The sequence below is a fragment of the Phoxinus phoxinus genome (assembly GCF_949152265.1).
Source record: "Phoxinus phoxinus genome assembly, chromosome: 4".
In the NCBI taxonomy this organism is placed as follows: Eukaryota; Metazoa; Chordata; class Actinopteri; order Cypriniformes; family Leuciscidae; genus Phoxinus; species Phoxinus phoxinus.
Genome location: NC_136879.1, coordinates 43993589 through 44014272, shown reverse-complemented (window position 1 = coordinate 44014272; position 20684 = coordinate 43993589). Strand labels below are relative to the sequence as shown.

The 20684-nt window shown below is 37.1% G+C and overlaps 1 protein-coding gene across 1 annotated transcript in view; it reads left to right on the top strand.

Moving 5' to 3' along the window:
* The window catches only part of LOC306997715 (protein NLRC3-like), a 124578-nt gene that overhangs the window by 38535 nt on the left and 65359 nt on the right, over positions 1 to 20684 (top strand). The window contains exons 9-10 of the mRNA XM_079611117.1: positions 9904 to 10077; positions 10649 to 10822. Coding sequence (XP_079467243.1) covers positions 9904 to 10077; positions 10649 to 10822 — 348 coding nt within the window. The remainder of the gene's footprint in view (positions 1 to 9903; positions 10078 to 10648; positions 10823 to 20684) is intronic.

Sequence of the window (20684 nt, the reverse complement as noted above, 5' to 3'; positions counted from 1 at the left end):
CATTTATATTTATACTTTTTATATTAGTTTTTAATTAAATTTAAATGTTAATACATTTATTTAGGTAAAAAACAGATGTTTTCAATGTATTTCATTTGATCAGTTTTATATAATCTTTCTCCCTCACATAGAGACCTAATCTCTTAGAAATAACAGTTACAAAACTTTCTGATATATTGAATTAATTGTTTAAAAAAGAGATATTGCACAAATTATAAACACAATTAAGAAAAACAAAGATTTCTGTTTTGATCTGAGAGAAAAGAGTGTGTCATTGTTCTTAACTGTCAGGTATAAAATAGAAATAAATAGAAAATACAGATTGTTTTCAATGATTTGGTAGGACTTTAACTGTCAGCTGTAAAATCCTCCAGTTTCCCCCTGATGTGTAGTGAGAGCCGCATGGGCCGCTGACAGATGACAGTTGCTCCTCCCTCTCTCTCTCCTGTCTTGCTCTGCCACACACACACTCCATCTCTTCTTCTCACAGCCGCACACACACATTTAAGAAGACTTTACTGAACGATTGTGAGGTAGACTTGAGCTGAAAGAGGGGTTTTCATGACATTTATTGTTCATTACATTAACCTCTTCTGTTAAAATTTTTCTATATTTTTATGTGATCTACAGTTTTAATTTGTTATATCAGCTTTTATATAATCACTGAAAACAATGTGTCGGATTTACGAAATTACTTCAGCTTATTTCAAGTAATTGATTTTTTTTTTCTCAAGTGAGTTTGAACAAATCATATTTCTATGGTCAGTTGAAACTAAAAAAATACTCTTTGAACCAAAGATGTTTTTTACATGATTAACAAATATTACACAAATTCTTCTAAAAAGGCTGAAATATATTTCACTTAAATATTGCAGATTAAAAAATGAAAGAAAACGCACTTAGTTTTAGTTCATTGTGGCGTTCATTTGTTTTCGTTATTTTACTAAATCTGAATATCTTTTGTAAATGTATGAATTATGCCTTGCTTTTATCTGTATGACCATAAATTATGGAGTAAGAGTTTACTCTCTTGGAAGGAAAAAATCCAGTGGTCACGCCGCCGCCTCATGCACGCACACGCACACGCACACGCACACGCACACACACACACACACACACGATACCGATTTTTTTTCATCAGCCTTAGTCGATGGCCAACACGGGCTGCCGATATTTGGAGCCGATACTGCTTTTGTTCCCTCAATTTACATCATAAAAATTACACAATGATCATGATAATAGCAAATGTTACAAGTCTCAATTTAAAAAAGTAACATTTATTGAACTTAAAAAAAAAACAATATTTAAAGGTGGGGTATGTGATTCTCTTTTTTGTCCATTTTTTCAAAATCACTTGAAATCCTATTCCTAACCCACTTACAGCCACTGAGTTAGAAGCACTGAAATGACAATTAAGCAATTTAATCATGGACTCGAAAAACTCCAGCCAATTATTTTCAAGACCACCTAGAAACCTTGGACAGTAAGTTCGTCAATCAAATGGTGGTCGTACCATACGACTGAATGAATTTTCAGAGAAGATAAGGCAACATTTTTTTAGCACAATTCACACCCAGCGGTAATTCAGGAAAAGAAAATCTCCCAATGCTCTACATGAAACTTCGGTCTTCCGACCTTTTACCATCATGCCAATTCTCAATTGATTTTGATTCATATGCGCGAGGGAGGGAGAGCAAGACAGTTTGAACATGGTGAGAGTGCGCGCGCGGCCGGAGGAGGGTCTCTCTCTCTCTCTCTCTCTCTCTCTCTCTCTCTCTCTCTCTCTCTCTCGCTCTCTCGCTCTCGCTCTCTCTCTCTCTCTCTCTCTCTCTCTCTGTCTCTCTCTCTCTCTCTCTCTCTCTCTCTCTCTCTCTCTCTCTCTCTCTCTCTCTCTCTCTCTCTCTCTCTGTGCTCGTTCTTCAGTAACATGCGCCCTGTCACAAATAGTGTAGTTCACAAGTAAGCGATTGTTTAACTATTAAAATTAGTTACAAAAAAAGGAACAATCAGTATGAACTTTTAACGTTCAATTTAAAATGTAATTTTTCAAAAAAAAAATGCTACAACTTCAATTTGTGAAGTTACATTTTATTGTGAAATAACTCATACATGTTTTTTCTGTCTTCTGTTACGCATTGTTCTGTAAGTTTCCCAAAAGCATCAATGGTTTCTTATGATACTTTTGGGAAACGCAGCCCTGTTTGAATGCTCTCAGTAGCCGCGTTTCCATTACCCTTCAAATTGCGCAAATTGAAATTGCGAATTGAAAATACGCACAATGGAAACACGTCAATTTAGCAAAAACTCTTGTTTATCGCAAAAACGTTTTTACGCTTGCATGAGGAGGTTTTTCAGGCAATTCAAAAAAGGAATATTTCGCAAAACTGCAATTGAAACAGTTTTTGCGCATTTACAGTCACCTGACTTAGAAGACGTGGGGCCCTATTTTAACGATCTGATACGCAAGTGTCAAAGCGCAAAGCGCAAGTAACTTTGTGGGCGGATCCCGGCGCTGTTGCTATTTTCCCGGCGGGATAAATGACTCTTGCGCTTGGCGCAAATCTAAAAGGGGTTGGTCTGAAGTAGCTTCATTATTCATAGGTGTGGTTTGGGCGTAACGTGAAATTAACCAATCAGAGTGTCCTCTCACATTCCCTTTAAGAGCAGGCGCGCTTGTTCCATGGCGGATTGCTATTATAACGGCGGATTTGCCAGCGCACGCCCAGAGCAGTTCACAGCCGTGGAGACCGACGTTCTCGTCAGGACCGTAAAACACAGAGAAGTGACATTGGGGATGATGGGAGAAACCCACACAAATTAGCTTCGGTTAAACAGGCGTATAATTTGGGTAAATGTGTAGCCTAATCTAGATTTTTTTTTTTTAAATCTAGATAGATCTTTTTCACATCTTCACGGACAAAACAATGATTTCCCTCGTGTGTTAATATTTTTCCTTGTAATAATGTATGTTTTGCACAAATGAAAACTGCTGCATCTGTTTATATTAGAGAAACAAAGTGTATGCGTGTTAACGCTGCATAATGGCCAAGCACACGCCCTTAAAATACCATATCACTAACGCGCAACTCGCCACTGTCTTTAGACTGTTTTTTTCCTGGTCAGTGGCGCAATTGCTTTCTAAAACTGGAAAATAGCACCAGGGCAGTTTTGCGCCGGAACACGCCTCCTCTTTGCGCCGAACCGCCCCCGCGAGCGCAAGTTCATTTCCTAATTTACCGACGAGCGTCTGTGGAGGTAGAAGTCCGCTGTGCGCGGGTGCAAAATAGGAATGATACATGCGTCGGTGTTCAAAGTCAATTGCGCTGGGTGCAAGATAGGGCCCGTGGTGTGTTTGGGGTCCGTGTACGCAAATAATAATAATTATCATCATTATTATAACATTTATTAGGCTACATATTTAGAAGACGCTTTTATCCAAAAAAGGAACAAAGCAATTCGTCAAATGTCATTCATAATACGGGTTAGACAATAATAATACAGGGCTGAGATTATCACAAATAAACACAAGATTTTGACACATATCCAAGGGTTTGTGGTGAGTGTGGAGCGCGCAATAAATGGCATGGAGGCGCGGGCGTGAACACTTGCATTTTCCTATTAACCCTCTGGGGTCGGCAATCACTCCAGCGTGATCAGCTCGCTTTTTTTCTTATCAGTGCAAAAGATATTCAAAATACTCTGTTGGTTTTGATCTTACATTTAAGTGTTTTACATCATTCGATCCAGTTAAGTTTCTATTTTGTTGTGTATACTCACAATAAAAACAAAGTGTTGTGTCTTTCGCCAAATAAAGAAAAATAAACATGATGCGAGTTCTGCCTTCTCTCTGTCAGGGAAGTCCATTCTGAAACGCGTCCGAAAATGAACTGTAACTCAGCGAATACTTGTCACTCAGTAACGAGAGATTTGTCTTTATGAAGCTAGAATTCTCTTCTTTTCAATGAAGTAATTTATATTAAAAAACAAATATTCTTAGTTTATGTAATCCCTTTGAAACCAAGGAGAGGCGCAGTTTTTAGTTCTCCCTTCATTATTTTTAATGAGCTGATGCCGCCACGCCCCCCGGCGCTATTCACATGCTAATAGTTGAGGTGATCTATACGCCTCGCACACGCCCTCCGATCAATGCCATGAAAACACAGAGTTTCTTCGTCAGATTCACGGATAGTTCATCGCGTTTTGAGGATGGCACGCTTCTCCGATAAAGTCGTCCTCCAGATGATTATGGACAACGAGGAAGAATTCACCTTTTCCTCAGAGAAACGGTTGCATCTCTGACGGAGAACGGCTCCATTTTCAAGAGCGAATTGATCCAGCCGAAGACAAGTTTGAGTAAGTTGTTTAGTGTTATATAATTCTTTTTCTGATTATATAGAACTCATATGAATTTTCAGACTATAGTTTGCTTAGTTTTGGTTAGCTTTTGACATCTTACAGGAAAGATTGCCTTACAATATCCCTAACATTCGTATATGGTCGTGTTTCAATGTGATATTACTCTCTAAACATATTTGTATTATATTTCAATCCGTTTTGATTAGCTTATGACACTGATTATCATGCTAGAAATACTGACTTTTGCGAATATCTGCTTAGGTGTAAATATGATTCCCTAACATTCGTGTAGCTATATGGTCGTGTAAACTGTATCAAGGTGATATTACTCTCTAAACATATTTGTAGTATATTTCACTCTGTTTTGATTAGCTTATAACACTGATTGTCATGCTAAAAATACAGGAATATTAAAATAAAGAAACAACAGATGTGACAATGAACATGTCCAAGCACCTGTCCCAAAGAGAGCCACAGCAAACAAGCAACAGGTCCAAGTCCACCCTGTCATGGAAAACCGAGACTGATGTTGACATGGTTGCACAGACTGCGCGATTCCTGCCCGCACGGGAAACTGGACCGCAACTGAGCTCTGTTGACTCGCATTCGCCCATGAGTCTGTTTGTAACAGTATACACTACCTTTCTTTCTTTTTTTGAAAGGATGTGTTAAGTTATATTGTTAGGAAAGATTTCTATTTTGAATAAATGCTTTTCTTTTTAATCAGTGAATCCTGAAAAAAGTATCACAGGTTATAAAAAAATATTAAGCAGCACAACGGTTTCCAACATTGATAATACCTGATTATCAGATCATGATATTAGAATGATTTCTGAAGGATCATGTGACACTGAAGACTGGAGTAAGAATGCTGAAAATTCAGCTTTGATCAAATAAATAAATAATATTTTAAAGTATATTAAAATAGAAAATCATTATTTTAAATTGTAATAATGTTTCACAATATTACTGTTGTTTCTGTATTTTTGATCAAATAAATGGAGCCTTCTATCAAAAATATTAAAAATGGTAATGTGTCCAAACGTTTGACTGGTACTATGTGTTTATATATGTACGGTAGCACTGTGGTCTTGTGAGGCACAACATTTAGTTCCTCCACATAGAGGAATTACAATAAAAACAGATTGAAAAACAAAACCTTTGAATGTCCTCTCATTCTCAGATTCTCCTCTCTGCCTCATAGCACCGTGATGGGGCATTAGCGATTGATGGGGGAGTGTCTATTGTCTCCCCTCATTCATATTCATGGCCATCAACACCCCTACGCATAAAGCAGAGCTGGCACAAAAACTGACTTACAAAGTTTAAATCATTATATTGTTGTTTTGTGAAAGAGTGATCAGAATGATTTTCACATAATTTTGTAGTAAACATTCTAGCCTACAAGAATAGTAACTCAAAAGTCTTGTGCCAAACTATTCAGTATGAGTTATATGTGCTCATTGCAGTGACAATTTTTTCCCCAAAACTTACTAACCACGCATAATATTTTTTTTCTATAAAATGCAAACATGTAACTTCCATTTTGCTCACATATTATTGTAGCAGAGTTTGTGCTGAATACAGCAGAATTATGAGTTGGCCAAAGGTATGTTGTAAGTAGCTGAAATAAGCACAAATGTCAGGGCATGTCAAAACATCTCAAGGGCCCCAAAAACCCCTCAGACCCCAGAGGGTTAACAGTGAAACAACTTAACCCTCTGGGGTCTGGGTGTTTTCTGGGTCCTGGAGGTGTTCTGACAAACTCTAACATCTGTGCTTATTTCTGTTACTTGTGACATTTTCATGACTAAAGTATTATTACACTGCATTAATCACAAACTCTGCTACAATAATATGTCAGCAGCATGTATGTAAAAGTTTGTAGTTTTGAGATAATAACATTTATGCGTGGTTTGTGAAAATGACCAAAAAAAAGTCACTGAAATGAGGTCATGAAACCCAAACTGATTATTTCTTTGCAAAGCTTTTGAAAATTGTATCACGTAGCCTAGAATATTTGCTCCAAAACTATGTGAAAATCATCCTGAATACTCATTCAGATAATACAATATATTGATTTAAAATTTGTATGACATGTCTTGTGTAAGAAAGCTTTATGCGAGGAGGCGTTAACCACCATGAATATTGAGTGTTTAACATCTGAGAGAGACAAAGAGCCTCCCATAATGGCCCTATTAGGAGCTCTCAGGCACTATCATTACATTACCTTGCACAAAGAATGAGGAGATTTAAAAAAGAATGGCTTTTTGATTGTTTGAATTTATTTACAACACAACATAATCCAAAGATACACAACAAATGGCAAAAAAGCACATTATTTAACACACTGAACTAAAGACAGAGACTTAACCAGTCACACACCTTTGTGCCATTTCTGAAACATAGTACCTGTCATTTCCAAGGTGTTTGATTTTTCACTTTACCTCCTCATGCTCATGTTGAAGTCAGCAGGACGGGTAGCTACCTAAAATATATATATATATATATATATATATATATATATATATATATATATATATATATATATATATATATATATATATATATAAAAGCTGTGAACATGCTGATATCAAGAAGAAACCAGGGCTGCATGATTGTGGGAATACATTTTAGATTTCTGGTGAAAATTCCTTTTTAAAATTTACAAAATACACACACACACATATATATATATAAAACCTGTGAACATGCTGATATCAAGAGAAACCAGGGCTGCATGATTGTGGGAATACATTTTAGATTTCTGGTTAAAATTCATTTTTAAAATTTACAAAATACACACACACACACACACATATATATTTGTTGTGCCTTGTAGGCATATACCTGCAGGGCTGAATAAAATAATAAATAGTATAGCAGGCATCGTTAAAAAGGAACACTTCAGTAACACTACACTAGAGAAAAACATATTGATTATCATATGTTACTTCAAATGTTTACAATCGATATGACGTTATGAAATGAGATTGGAGTAAAATCATGGTGCTTTTTGCTTTTCAAACGCACGTCGCACGAATGACTCAAACTCTCACAGCGCGTGCAGGGAACATTTACTGAAGCATCGAGCAACAGTTCAATGGCAATATGAAGTTTATGCAACAATAACACTAACTAATATAATTCAGAATTATTTCTTACCTTAAAATCGTTCTTGTCTTCAAATCGCGTTCTTCTTCTTCAGATGTAAACCCAATAATCTCACAGCGTGTCTTCCAAACTCGACGACAGCAGAGGACTGATAAAGTTTGCCGCTTTGTTGTTGATGTAATGGGCGCGTGCGTTCGCGCGACACATGGACAATTTGTATCTCTATATGTTTTGCGCGTGTGGGTGTGGTCACATTAAAACTAATGAGCAAAGGTTAGAGAAACTGAATATCTTGTTGGTTTTATACAAATTACTTAAACAGAGAATATTTGTTTTCGTTTTGAATCAGATCATTTAAAACTACACACTTAAATGATTATAAATATATAGAGCTCACAAATGTGTGACAAGTATTCGCTGAGTTTTTTTATGTTTAGAGACGTGCTCAAGAAATAAAAGTTCACGAGACGGAGAGGCAGAAAGCACACCCTGTTTAATTTCTTTATTTTACAAAAGCACAACGTTTTGTTTTGATTGTAAGTGGACACATACAAAAGTAGACATCTCACAGATTCTTTTTTCATTTTTATTAAGTCTGTATGACCATACCTGACGGAGTATTTTAAGTTTATTCAGCTGCTATGTGAAAAAAAAACGCGCAAATCACGCCGGCGTGATTGCCGACCCCAGAGGGTTAATATACTCTATAATTTCTGGTCATACAGAAAATAATAATACATTATTTGTAACTACTTTTATTTGTGTAAACAATAAAGAAAACGTTGTGCTTTTGTAAAATAAAATAAAACAATCAGGCGCGTTTTCATGATCTCCGTGAACTGGAGCGCGAGAACTGAAACAAAATATAGCCTATAGGCTAAAGCTTGAAATGTCCACTTTAAAACAAACAAATTCGAATCTAAAGCTAATACATTTTGTTCTGATTAAGTAATCCGTATGAAAGGTGCATTTCTCTCTAAAAGCGCATCTGCTTAACAGCGGAGATGGAGATGTTTTTAGCCGAGTTAGAAAACAATAGTTTAATAATATTAATGGCTCTTCTTATTAAGCACTGCGGGAAAATGTCAATTCCAGGTTCTAATTTGGCCTTAGAAAACCAGTAAAATCAACATGTTTTCCATATTAATTTGTGAATATTTTACATGTTTAATAAAGGGGAAAAAAGTCATTAAACAAACATCTGAAAATTCGTTGATATTTACTTTTTTGCGCAGCAAAAAGTACTTTTTTAATTTAAAAGTACACACTTAAATGATTATAAAGATATATTGCTCATGCCTGGGTGAATAGTATTCGCTGAGTTTTGTATATGTTTACAGACGTGCATTAGAAAAAAAGTTCACGGAGACGGAGAGGCAGAAAGCACACCCTGTTTATTTTCTTTATTTTACAAAAGCACAATGTTTTATTTCGATTGTAAGTGGACACATAAAAAAGTAGACATTTAACAGTTTATGTTTTTATATTTCTTAAGTCTGTATGACCAAAAATTACGGAGTATTTTAAATTGATTTTGCTGCTATGTAAAAAAAAAACGAGCAAAACGCGCCGGCGCGTTTTTGGTCCCCAGAGGGTTAATGATCAATTTATCATTTCTAAATGATGAACATACAGTTATTAAACACATTATATATATATGCTTATAAATCAAGAATAAAGCATTTATAGCTGTATTTATAAACTGCGTATTAATGTATATTAATGCTTTATAAATGATATAAAGCTGTGTTTATAAAGGTTGATATAAAGAACCTTTGATATAAAGAAATTATAAAAAGATTTGATATAAATAAAATTATATAAAGGTTTATATAAAAATGTATGTATATTTCTGAAATGCACTTTCTGTAAAGCTGCTTTGAAACAATATGTATTGTGAAAAGCGCTATACAAATAAATTTTAATTTATTTAACTGAAATTTAACTGAATTGAAATTAAATGATAATTTAACTAATTACTAATGCTTAACTAATGATTAATAGCTTGCAGTTATAATAACGTGTTACCTTTAGTTTTTAAAACTAGACTATGGCAAAAAGTTAAATCATAAACTTTTATAAAGACTGTACATGAGGAATAAGATGAGTCATATGTACAGAAACAATTCATTACATCTTTCTGAGTTTTATTTCAGAAGCATCATACAGAACTACATTCTCTTGACTAAATAAAATAATTCAATAACAAGGATGGTTGGGTTTCCATGTTTTATGGGGACTTTCCATAGAATTTTTTTGTATATTCAAAATTTAATGAAATTTTCAGAATTTACTGTATATTCAATCCGTTAATCCTAACTGATGTATTTTAACAAAGTGAACTAATGAGTATTTGTATATATTTCATATTGACAGTGTTATGTGTTGTTTATCTTTGGATATGAGCTTAATGTGTGTCATTGTTCTCTACAGGTTGATTGATTGTGGTGTCACAGATGAAGGTTGTGCTGCTCTGGCTTCAGCTCTGAGATCAAACCCCTCACACCTGAGAAAACTGAATATGTCTGGGAATGAACTAGGAGACTCAGGAGTGAAGCTGCTCTCTTCTGTACTGGAGAATCCTCACTGTAAACTGGAGGAACTGAGGTAAGATCATCTCTACTATAAAGACTCGGAGTGAATAAGGAATAATATGTAGTGTATACAATCTTTGTTGCATTCTGTGCCTCGTCCGCAACACATACAACGGTAATGCTTGCATTTTTCTTCTTTCTTTAGCAAAGCTCTTTCTAATGCATGTTTTGTTCCTGACCATGCTTGTTAATAAATGCTTAAAATATTAAGTGTGGTATGTGTTTCTTTATAAACAATTTTCTCAATAAATTATTTTACATCAACAATTGCAGTTGTTTTTATTAACCATTTTCTCAATATATGGTTACAATGATTATTACAAGTGTCTTTCATAACACTTTCTTAACTAATCGTTTATAACAACTTCTGGTGCATTGCTTAATAAAAACACTCATTATATAAAGTTACAATTGTGGTTAACTACAACACATAAGTACTTAATAAACAAAAATGAATAAATATAATATAATAATTGCATATTCTATAACACAGCATTGGGTTATTTATTTAATTTATTTATTTATTTTTAAGTGTTATATTTATCTTTGGATATAGGCTTAATGTGTGTCATTGTTCTCTACAGGTTGAGGTATTGTGGTGTCACAGATGAAGGTTGTGCTGCTCTGGCTTCAGCTCTGAGATCAAACCCCTCACACCTGAGAAAACTGGATCTTTCTGATAATAAACTAGGAGACTCAGGAGTGAAGCTGCTCTCTGCTGGACTGGAGAATCTTCACTGTAAACTGGAGATACTGTGGTAAGATCATCTCTACCATAAAGTTTTGGAGTGAATAAGGATTAATATGTACAGTAGATGGTGCATACAATATATCCTTTGGCGTGAGCCCCATCTGGAGAACAGGAATATTTAAAAAAAAATTCTAATTCGCTCAGTATTGATCTAATGTTCTATATCACTACTTTCTCAATAACAATGACAAGTTAATTGTATTTGGTTGTGTTGTAGGCACTAAAACTGTCATTATTTATATGACAGACCTATAGGTTTGGATGTTTTGTTAATGGTATTTATTCCTGCAAAATAAAAGGCTGATAACTTGTACTTTGTGATTAAGACGATTGAGTGAATGTAATAGTTCTGGTGTATGAAGGGCCCCTCAAAAGGTCCCTTAGGTCCCCCGAAAAGGTCCCTTAGGTGATTCTTATGGTGATTAATTTGAGGGGGGAGTTTAGACTTTTTTGTTTTGTTTTTTTGTTTTGTTTTACATTTATCTCGCCTAAATGTATGCTCACTCACTGCATTTTTACAATGGGGTAATTTTGTTCTTAAGAATTTACACAACACAAGGAAGCTTGATTTCAATCTTTGAATTCAATTGAAAAAAGTAGCACAAATAAATACAATAAAATAAAGATACCAATAAAGAGAAAATTTTTGCTTTGGACTAACACTAGTATTCAGAAATACTACAGAGACTGAATAAAATGTAAGTACTCTGAACAAGAGAGTATAAAAATCGAGTGTCTGTAGTCCTCTCAGGGCTGAAATAAAAACACAGCTACTTATTTCCATTGGGAACGATTGAAATGATTGGCTGGGCAACTGTCACTCTCCCTCGCTACCATGGCTACCACCGCTGCTGCTACAGGATCTGCCCACATGCGTGCACCCGTTTGACTCGAGGAGGGGAAGAGGCACGGAAGCTAGGAAGAATCATAATGATGGCAGAGAAAGAGCAGTCAAAATTCCCAGTACCTGCATATACATTCAGCGAAGGCAAACAAGGCAAAAAAAGGAAGACAGTATTCGCCCTCGACCCCGGACATGTCCTTGAGCCGACGATCCGGTACTTGTTTCCGGAGTGTAGTCCTCATCAGAGCCAACAGTGCTTTCATCGTGGAAGCTCTTACATGCAAAACACAGTATATGTTATGAATCTTACACGAAATTCACCTTCATCACAGTGCAACTGATGGTAATGGGAAAACGTGTATCAATGCAACCTGTTTTTAGCTTTGCCTTATGTTACTAGCTCGTTACCGAATCAAACTCATATTTTAAACTTTACCAGTATCGATATGCTAGCTTGATAGTGAGTACTAACATCCATGTTAGTTGTTTATATTCATAATGATAAAGTTAGGTATTTTATTACATGTGATTCTGACATGTCACTATGCACTGCGCTCCTCTCCGCTCGGCGCTGGTAAACGCACCCTCCAGCTGAGCTGTCGGCATTGCGCGTTCATGTGTTTTGGGGGCGTGGCTTTGGAAGGAGCCCAGAAGGGAGGGGGTGGGAGTGAATGGCATGGTTTGCCATGACTGAATGCGCGCAAATGCGCGCTCCCTTAATAATTCCTAAAAAGCTGAGATCAGTTCATCGCGATCTCATACATCTCTGTTATTAACAATGAAGCTGACGGCATAATGAATCTTTCATAATATCTTTTATAATCTGAGGATTTGCCAGCATGCAGAATTCAGCACTGAACAAAAAGTCTGTTTTGAGCGGTGAGGGCATTCTATCTTAAATGCTTCTGATTGGCCATTAAGTTCCAGAAATCAACACATATGTCTGTGATTGACTACATCGGTCAACGCCACAAACATGTTACAAATAGAAACTCTGGCCTGTAAATCGTTTCTATTTTGTTTTAGTAGTTCTTGTTGCTTTTCTGCAACAGATGAATAACAATTTATTAGTTTTTATATGTTTTATTCATAGATATTTCTATTTAATCGTTTTATTCTCCCGCAGCCCGCACACACATAGTGAGTGCATTAGGCCACCGCTCGCACTCGGCCATCACATCTAGTCCCGCGCCGCACGTCTCTAGATCACAGACCCGGCCCGAGTATAGCGGCGGGAAATATCGGGCTCGGGCAGAGAATCTAAGCTCTAAACAGGACAGAGTAACGTGGCATATATCGATCATATCAATTTTTTTGACAACGTAGTTAACCCTCTAGGCGCCACGGTCGAGTTTACTCGACAAGATGCGGCACTGTATAAAACGGCCGATTTTGTCAAATAGGGTGTCAAATTTCCTTCGATCTCCCATCCACTAGTTGGCAGACATGTTATACTTCATCCCAGACTCAAAAAAACGTCATGCTTTTATACAAAATCTTCGAGCTAGATCGCATTGAATCAGCGCGAACAAAAGCGGAGCTAGTGTGCGAGTGAGCCATTTTATCAAAGCAATATTGTCAACGTCAGCAAGTATTTGCATTAGATTATTATTATTATTATTATTATCTAATTGCATCAATAAAGCTTACCCACAATGAAGTGTTGGGTCTTCTATTCGCGGACCCTGGTTCTGAAGGGAAATATCTGCCTTCAGAAGTTGACGGTGAATTTGAAAGTGAAAGTATAGCCCGTACGTTACACCAAGCACAAACGATGAATCCTTTGCCCAATGTAGATGGTCCTTTGCCCGATGTCAGTGGTGGGAACAATGTTTCCCAGGGTTGGAGTGTTCATCGCGAAGTTAGCAGGTGTGTTATTGTTGTGGGGAACGAGGCGGGATATTTTTTACCGCGCTAGCCATGTAGTTTGTCTTCTGACCGTGTGCCTCTCCGCAATCACGGTGACAGTATTGTGGTGGAGACTTTGTCTAAAGCTACTGGGTATGTTAGACGAGGTCAAAGTATTCATAGGACAGTTATGGGGCAACGTGGAGGCAGGGTGGGGAGTCGCAATGTCAGTAGTCCGAGCTGTGCACACTCGGCGCGCGCGTGAGGCAGATCTGGCCGCGCCCGCGCTGCTGGTAGCAGGAGCAGAGGCGGTGTGACACGGGGCAACTAAACAGGTCTTGTCTACTTGTGTTTGTGTGTCATATGAATAATATATATATGTAATATATATATATATAATAAAAATGCCTACTGTATGTAGTAAATGGAAAATCTCTACAGCAAAAGGCCAACCACTACATGCATTCGGTTTGTTTCTACCATTTATTAGTAATGATTTACACAGTTTGTTTACTGCTTACTATTTACCTGAGCATTCAGTATTGTGCAATATAGCATACAGAAGGTGAGGGACATTTTGGGGGGAAAGAAGTGCTGCATTTTATCATTTAAACTTGTGAATTTTCATGAAAATTCTATAATCCAAGATGGCCGCCACCATATGACGTCATAGTATGCAAATTAGATGGGAAAATGTAATCCCTACATAAACTTTGGGTCATCCTTAATATTTATCTAATTTACTGAAAGTCTCTATCTTTTATCACTTTTAAGATATAGCCTTTTGAAATTAAGATGTCAAAATCAAACGTTTTAGGAAAAAACCTCTGGCGCCTAAAGGGTTAAGGCGGCAGGCGTGTGTTGCTTAGGCGGATGCCTTAGTTCCAAAGTGCTGTGGGACACCCTGTGTTACGTTAACATGCCGGACACCTATTCAGCCTGTTGTTCTGTGTGCTATGGTGTAGTTGGATAACTTGCCTTTCCAGATTAAATGTCTGTTCTTGGTCTTGGATTTTGTGAAATACATTTCTAAATAAATGCGACTTATAGTCCAGTGCGACTTATGTTTTTTTCCTCTTCATGACGCATTTTTTGACCGATGCGACTTATACTACGGAGCGACTTATAGTCCGGAAAATACGGTACTTACATTTTAATTATGTATTGGTATATAAAGACAGTTTAAACAAATTTGGGGAAAAGTTTTTTAGAAAAAACCTGCCTACCGTGCCTTTAATGCGTCCATCAGACTTTTGACTAATGGATGTCGCCTAGAGTTTTTGCTTCAAAATGATCTGAAAATCATCCTGCCTAATAATTCACATAAAACAATGCATTGATTTAAATTTTGTAAGACACTTTTTGTTTGGAAAGGCAATATGCGTGGGCGCGTGAATGATCATGAATAATGCTCTGATTCACACCTGAGAAGACAATGACCTGCATAATGATTCTTAGAGTATATATATATATATATATATATATATATATATATATATATATATATATATAGTAGGGCTGTCAGTTAAACACGTTATTAACGGCGTTAACTCAAACCCATTTTAACGGCGTCAATTTTTTATCGCGAAATTAACAGTCTTTTTGGCCTAGCAAACATTGTCGTTTTTTTCACATACTTTTGCAAAAGGACACGGCATGCACGTTTTGTTGCTTCGTCGACCAAAGCGCAAGCGCAGCGGCGGGTACGGTTCAAAGTTCAAAATAGTTCAACTTTTGCCACTGTGACGATTACCAGCGCGGCCAATAGAGACGGGGGCATCCAAAAAGTTTTTTTAAAATGTTGTAGCGCCGCGCATTCCGCGTCCTGTATGAAAGTAAAACTACAACACTACACCAGATTACTTACAATCTGTAGCTGTTCAGCGAAAAGAGGAGGCGTGTTCCGGCGCAAATGTTCCCTGGTGCTATTGCAGTTTGAGAAAACAATTCCGCCACTGACCAGGAAAAACCTAGTTTAAAGTCAGTGGCGTGTTGCGCGGTAGTCATATGCTATTTTAAGGGCGCATGCTTGGCCATTATGTAGCGTGTGAACAACACGCATACACTTTGATTGTCTAAACAGGCGCAGCAGTTTTCATTTTTGCAAATCATACATTACAAGGAAAAATATGAACATACAATGGAAATCATTGTTGTGTCCATGAAGATGTGAAAAAAATTGGCATAAATCTAGCTTAAACATTTTTTCCCAAATTATAATATTGTTAAAGGAAATGTGAGATGACGCTCTGATTGGTTTATTGCACGTAACGCCCAAACCACACCTATGAATAATGAAGCTACTTCAGTCGGGCGCAAGAGTCATATATCCCGCCGGTATAATAGCAACAGCGCCCGGGCTCCGCCCACAAAGCTACTTGCGTTTCGCATTTGATACTTGCGTTTCAGATCGTTATAATAGGGCCCAAGGTGACAACATCCATATATTCAAAACAAAAGTATTGTGGATCACATTAAGTATGTGTTTTGTGGCCTTATTTCAGAAACTTTCATTTTTATATTTTTTCAATAACCACGCATAAACATTATTCTCTCACAAATACAAACATTTGCCGACCCCAGAGGGTTAACCTGTTTTGGGGGCTTAAATATTAAGCAGCACAACTGTTTCCAAGATTACTAAAAAATCATCATGGTCATGAATAAAAAAAAGAGAACAGAAGAATAGGTACTTGTATATATCATGACGATATATATAAAATTACATTTCATCAGTAAAATATTACATCTGTGCACTTACTCAGTATGATTCTCGATCGGACTGAGAACTGAACAACACCTGCGTACTGCGAGGTGCCGGCGAAGGCGAGCGTGATCATTGGAGCCACATTCCTAAAAAAAAAACATAGCATACATTATCCAAAGTAAACTGATGGGCAATTAATAGGTATGGACGCACAATGCATGTATATAACTGTTGATGGGCTATAGGACAGAGAAATATCTATTTATGGGCCATAGGCCGCGTCACCGCGAGTATCTGATGATTGGCCATATAGGCCGCATGCGTTTAGAGCATTTTAAAAATGTTCACCTGTATTCACAAACATCTGTGCATAAAGCAGTATTTTAGCAAGATAAGCAGTGCATAGGCTAACCAAAACCAAACATTTGTACATAAAAACATAATGTCTAGTATTTAGACAGTAGCCTATCAAATATTTTACCAGAGGCTGAATTAAATTTGCACTAAATCACATCATATTTACACCTAAGCAGATATTTGCAAACAAGCTACATTACGCATAAGACAGTATTTTAGCATGATAATCTGTGTCATATGTAATATACCAATATGTTTAGAGTAATATCACATTACAAACATTTACACATACACGTATGTTAGGGACATTGTAAGACAATCTTTCATGTAATATGTCAAAAGCTAGGCAAAATATGAAAATTCATATTCTATATTATCAGAAAAAGAATTATATAACACTTAAACAACTTATTCCGAACTTTTATCCTCGGCGGGATCAATTCGCTCTTGAAAATGCAGCCGTTTGTCATTAGAGTTGCAATCTTCCTCTGAGGAAAAATTCTTCATGAATTCTTTCTCACTGTCCAGAATTATCTGAAGGGCCTCTTTACTGGAGAAGCGTGCTATCATCAAAACGCGATGAACTATCAGCGAATCCTTTGTGTTTTTGTAGCATTGATTGGGGGCGTGCGCGATACATATAGATCAGCTAAACTATTTACCATGTGAATAGCGCTGAGGGGCGTGGCGGCCTCAGCTCATTAAAGGAAAGAGAAATTCCCATATTTAATGGTGATGCTCTTCAATATAGGACGTTCATCAAAGCATTTGAGCAATGTATTGAGAACAAAACTACAAATATGGATGACCGGCTATACTACTTACAACAGTATACAAGAGACCAACCCAGAAACCTCGTCAGTAGCTTTATGCATATGGATTCCTCCACTGCGTATAAAGAAGCTAAAAGGCAACTAGAATACAATTTTGGAAACGGCTATAAAATAGCATCTGCTTACATGAATAAAGCCTTGAACTGGCCAACCATCAAGCCAGAGGATGGCAATGGGTTGCGATCATATGCTCTCTTTTTGCATACCTGCTACAATACAATGCAAGACATTGATGGCCTAAAAGAGCTTGAAAGTTCCACCAATTTAAGACTCATCATGTCTAAACTTCCATTTAGGCTGCGAGATAGATGGCGAGCAAGTGTGTGTAGCATGCAAGATAACAAACACAGAGCAACATTCAAGGACTTGATAGACTTTATTGAAAGACAGTCCAGAGCAATGCTTGATCCAATTTTCGGTGACATACACAACTCAACAGAGAGCAAAGTAACGTCAAGACCTAAACCACAAAACCCATTCACCAAACTTAGTGGGAGGACCAGCTTTGCCACTACAGTTGCTCATGAAGGGTGAACGAAAAAACTGTACCTCTCCTTGGTTTCAAACGGATTACATAAAGAATATTATGTTTTTATATAAATTACTTCATTTAAAAGAAGACAATTCAAGCTTCATTAAGACACATCACTCGTTCCTGTGTGACAAGTATTCGCTGAGTTACAGTTAATTTTCAGACGCGTTTCAGAATGGACTTCACTGACGGAAGGCAGAACTCGCATCATGTTTATTTTTCTTTATTTGGCGAAAAGCAACACTTTGTTTTTATTGTGAGTATAAACAATTTTTTTTTACACTTAACAGGATCTAATGATGTACACCACTTTTATGAAAGATCAAAATCAACAGGGCAAATCAAATGCACTTATTAGAAAAAAGCAAGCTGGTATGGGGTTAATTTGAATCAATATCGATTCTAGAATAAAAAATCTATTTTAAAATTGTAGACAAAAAAATCGCAATAGATAGGTAAATAAAAAATTTTCTCACAGCCCTAACATACACATACATGTTCCTTAAAATGTATACAAATACATTAAGCACACACACACACACACACACACACACATTCTTGCGCAGACCCTCTCATGGGGCCCACCAGTTTTTTTATGCGTTGTGGGATCCACCCTTTCCAGTGGTCCTACACTGCTGTAAAAAACAACATTAGATCTAAAAAAAAATCTCAATCATTAATATCACTTCAATTTGACAAATTTCTAAAGTTTTGTCAAAAAAGGTATTTGGCCCCTTGTGGGGACTGTTTCTAGGATTGCCGACTTGTGGGGTCCGCCCACATACACACATACATACCAAGTTTTTATATGTTAATGGGGCCCAAGGTCACTATCTGCAGCTGCTGACACCAGCCTTTATTATTACTCCCAGTTTCCATATTTTGGACTAAAATAGTTATTTTTGTAATGAGTAATTATGTATATATGTGAAACTTTCCATCTGCCTTTACAGATTACAAGACACACGGTTTCAAAGACAGTTTTATGACAAAACTGTAATTACCAATTTTATTGTAATGACACAGTTTATGCCACACAGTTGTCAGTCAAACTTTTTATGAAATGATTAAAACAAATTATTAATGTAATGTCTAGAGGTCTGTACAATCTGCACTCAATGTTTTAACAACATCAGCCTGAACTTATGTAAACCCAACAGTTTCTCTTATATAGGCATTGAAATTATGTTTCATTGCACTGCATCCATAATGTCTCTGTTCACAAGTTGTTCTTTCCAGTGAAGCCTCAAATTTTGAAATCATGATACAGAGATATTTAAAGAAATGAAAAATATTTAACATATGCCCCACACACTTTCAGTGTTCAGGTAAATTAAAATAAATAAGAATATCAACATCCACACATCCAACATCCATCCATCATCTACCCTCCATCCATCCAACATCTACCCTACATTCATCCAACATCTACCCTCCATCCATCCAACATCTACCCTACATCCATCCAACATCCATCCATCCAACATCTACCCTACATCCATCCAACATCTACCCTACATCCATCCAACATCTACCCTACATCCATCCAACATCTACCCTACATCCATCCAACATCTACCCTACATCCATCCAGCATCTACCCTACATCCATCCATCCAGCATCTACCCTACATCCATCCATCCAGCATCTACCCTACATCCATCCATCCAACATCTACCCTACATCCATCCAACATCTACCCTACATCCATCCATCCAGCATCAACCATCCAACATCTACCCTACATTCATCCAACATCTACCCTCCATCCATCCAACATCTACCCTACATCCATCCAACATCCATCCATCCAACATCTACCCTACATCCATCCAACATCCATCCATCCAACATCTACCCTACATCCATCCAACATCTACCCTACATCCATCCAACATCTACCCTACATCCATCCAACATCTACCCTACATCCATCCAGCATCTACCCTACATCCATCCATCCAGCATCTACCCTACATCCATCCATCCAACATCTACCCTACATCCATCCAACATCTACCCTACATCCATCCATCCAGCATCAACCCTACATCCATCCATCCAGCATCTACCCTACATCCATCCATCCAGCATCTACCCTACATCCATCCATCCAGCATCTACCCTACGTCCATCCAGCATCTACCCTACATCCATCCATCCATCCATCCAGCATCTACCCTACATCCATCCATCCAACATCTACCCTACATCCATCCAGCATCTACCCTACATCCATCCATCCATCCATCCAGCATCTACCCTACATCCATCCATCCAACATCTACCCTACATCCATCCACTCAATGTTTTAACAACATCAGCCTGAACTTATGTAAACCCAACAGTTTCTCTTATATAGGCATTGAAATTATGTTTCATTGCACTGCATCCATAATGTCTCTGTTCACAAGTTGTTCTTTCCAGTGAAGCCTCAAATTTTGAAATCATGATACAGAGATATTTAAAGAAATGAAAAATATTTAACATATGCCCCACACACTTTCAGTGTTCAGGTAAATTAAAATAAATAAGAATATCAACATCCACACATCCAACATCCATCCATCATCTACCCTCCATCCATCCAACATCTACCCTACATTCATCCAACATCTACCCTCCATCCATCCAACATCTACCCTACATCCATCCAACATCCATCCATCCAACATCTACCCTACATCCATCCAACATCCATCCATCATCTACCCTACATCCATCCAACATCTACCCTACATCCATCC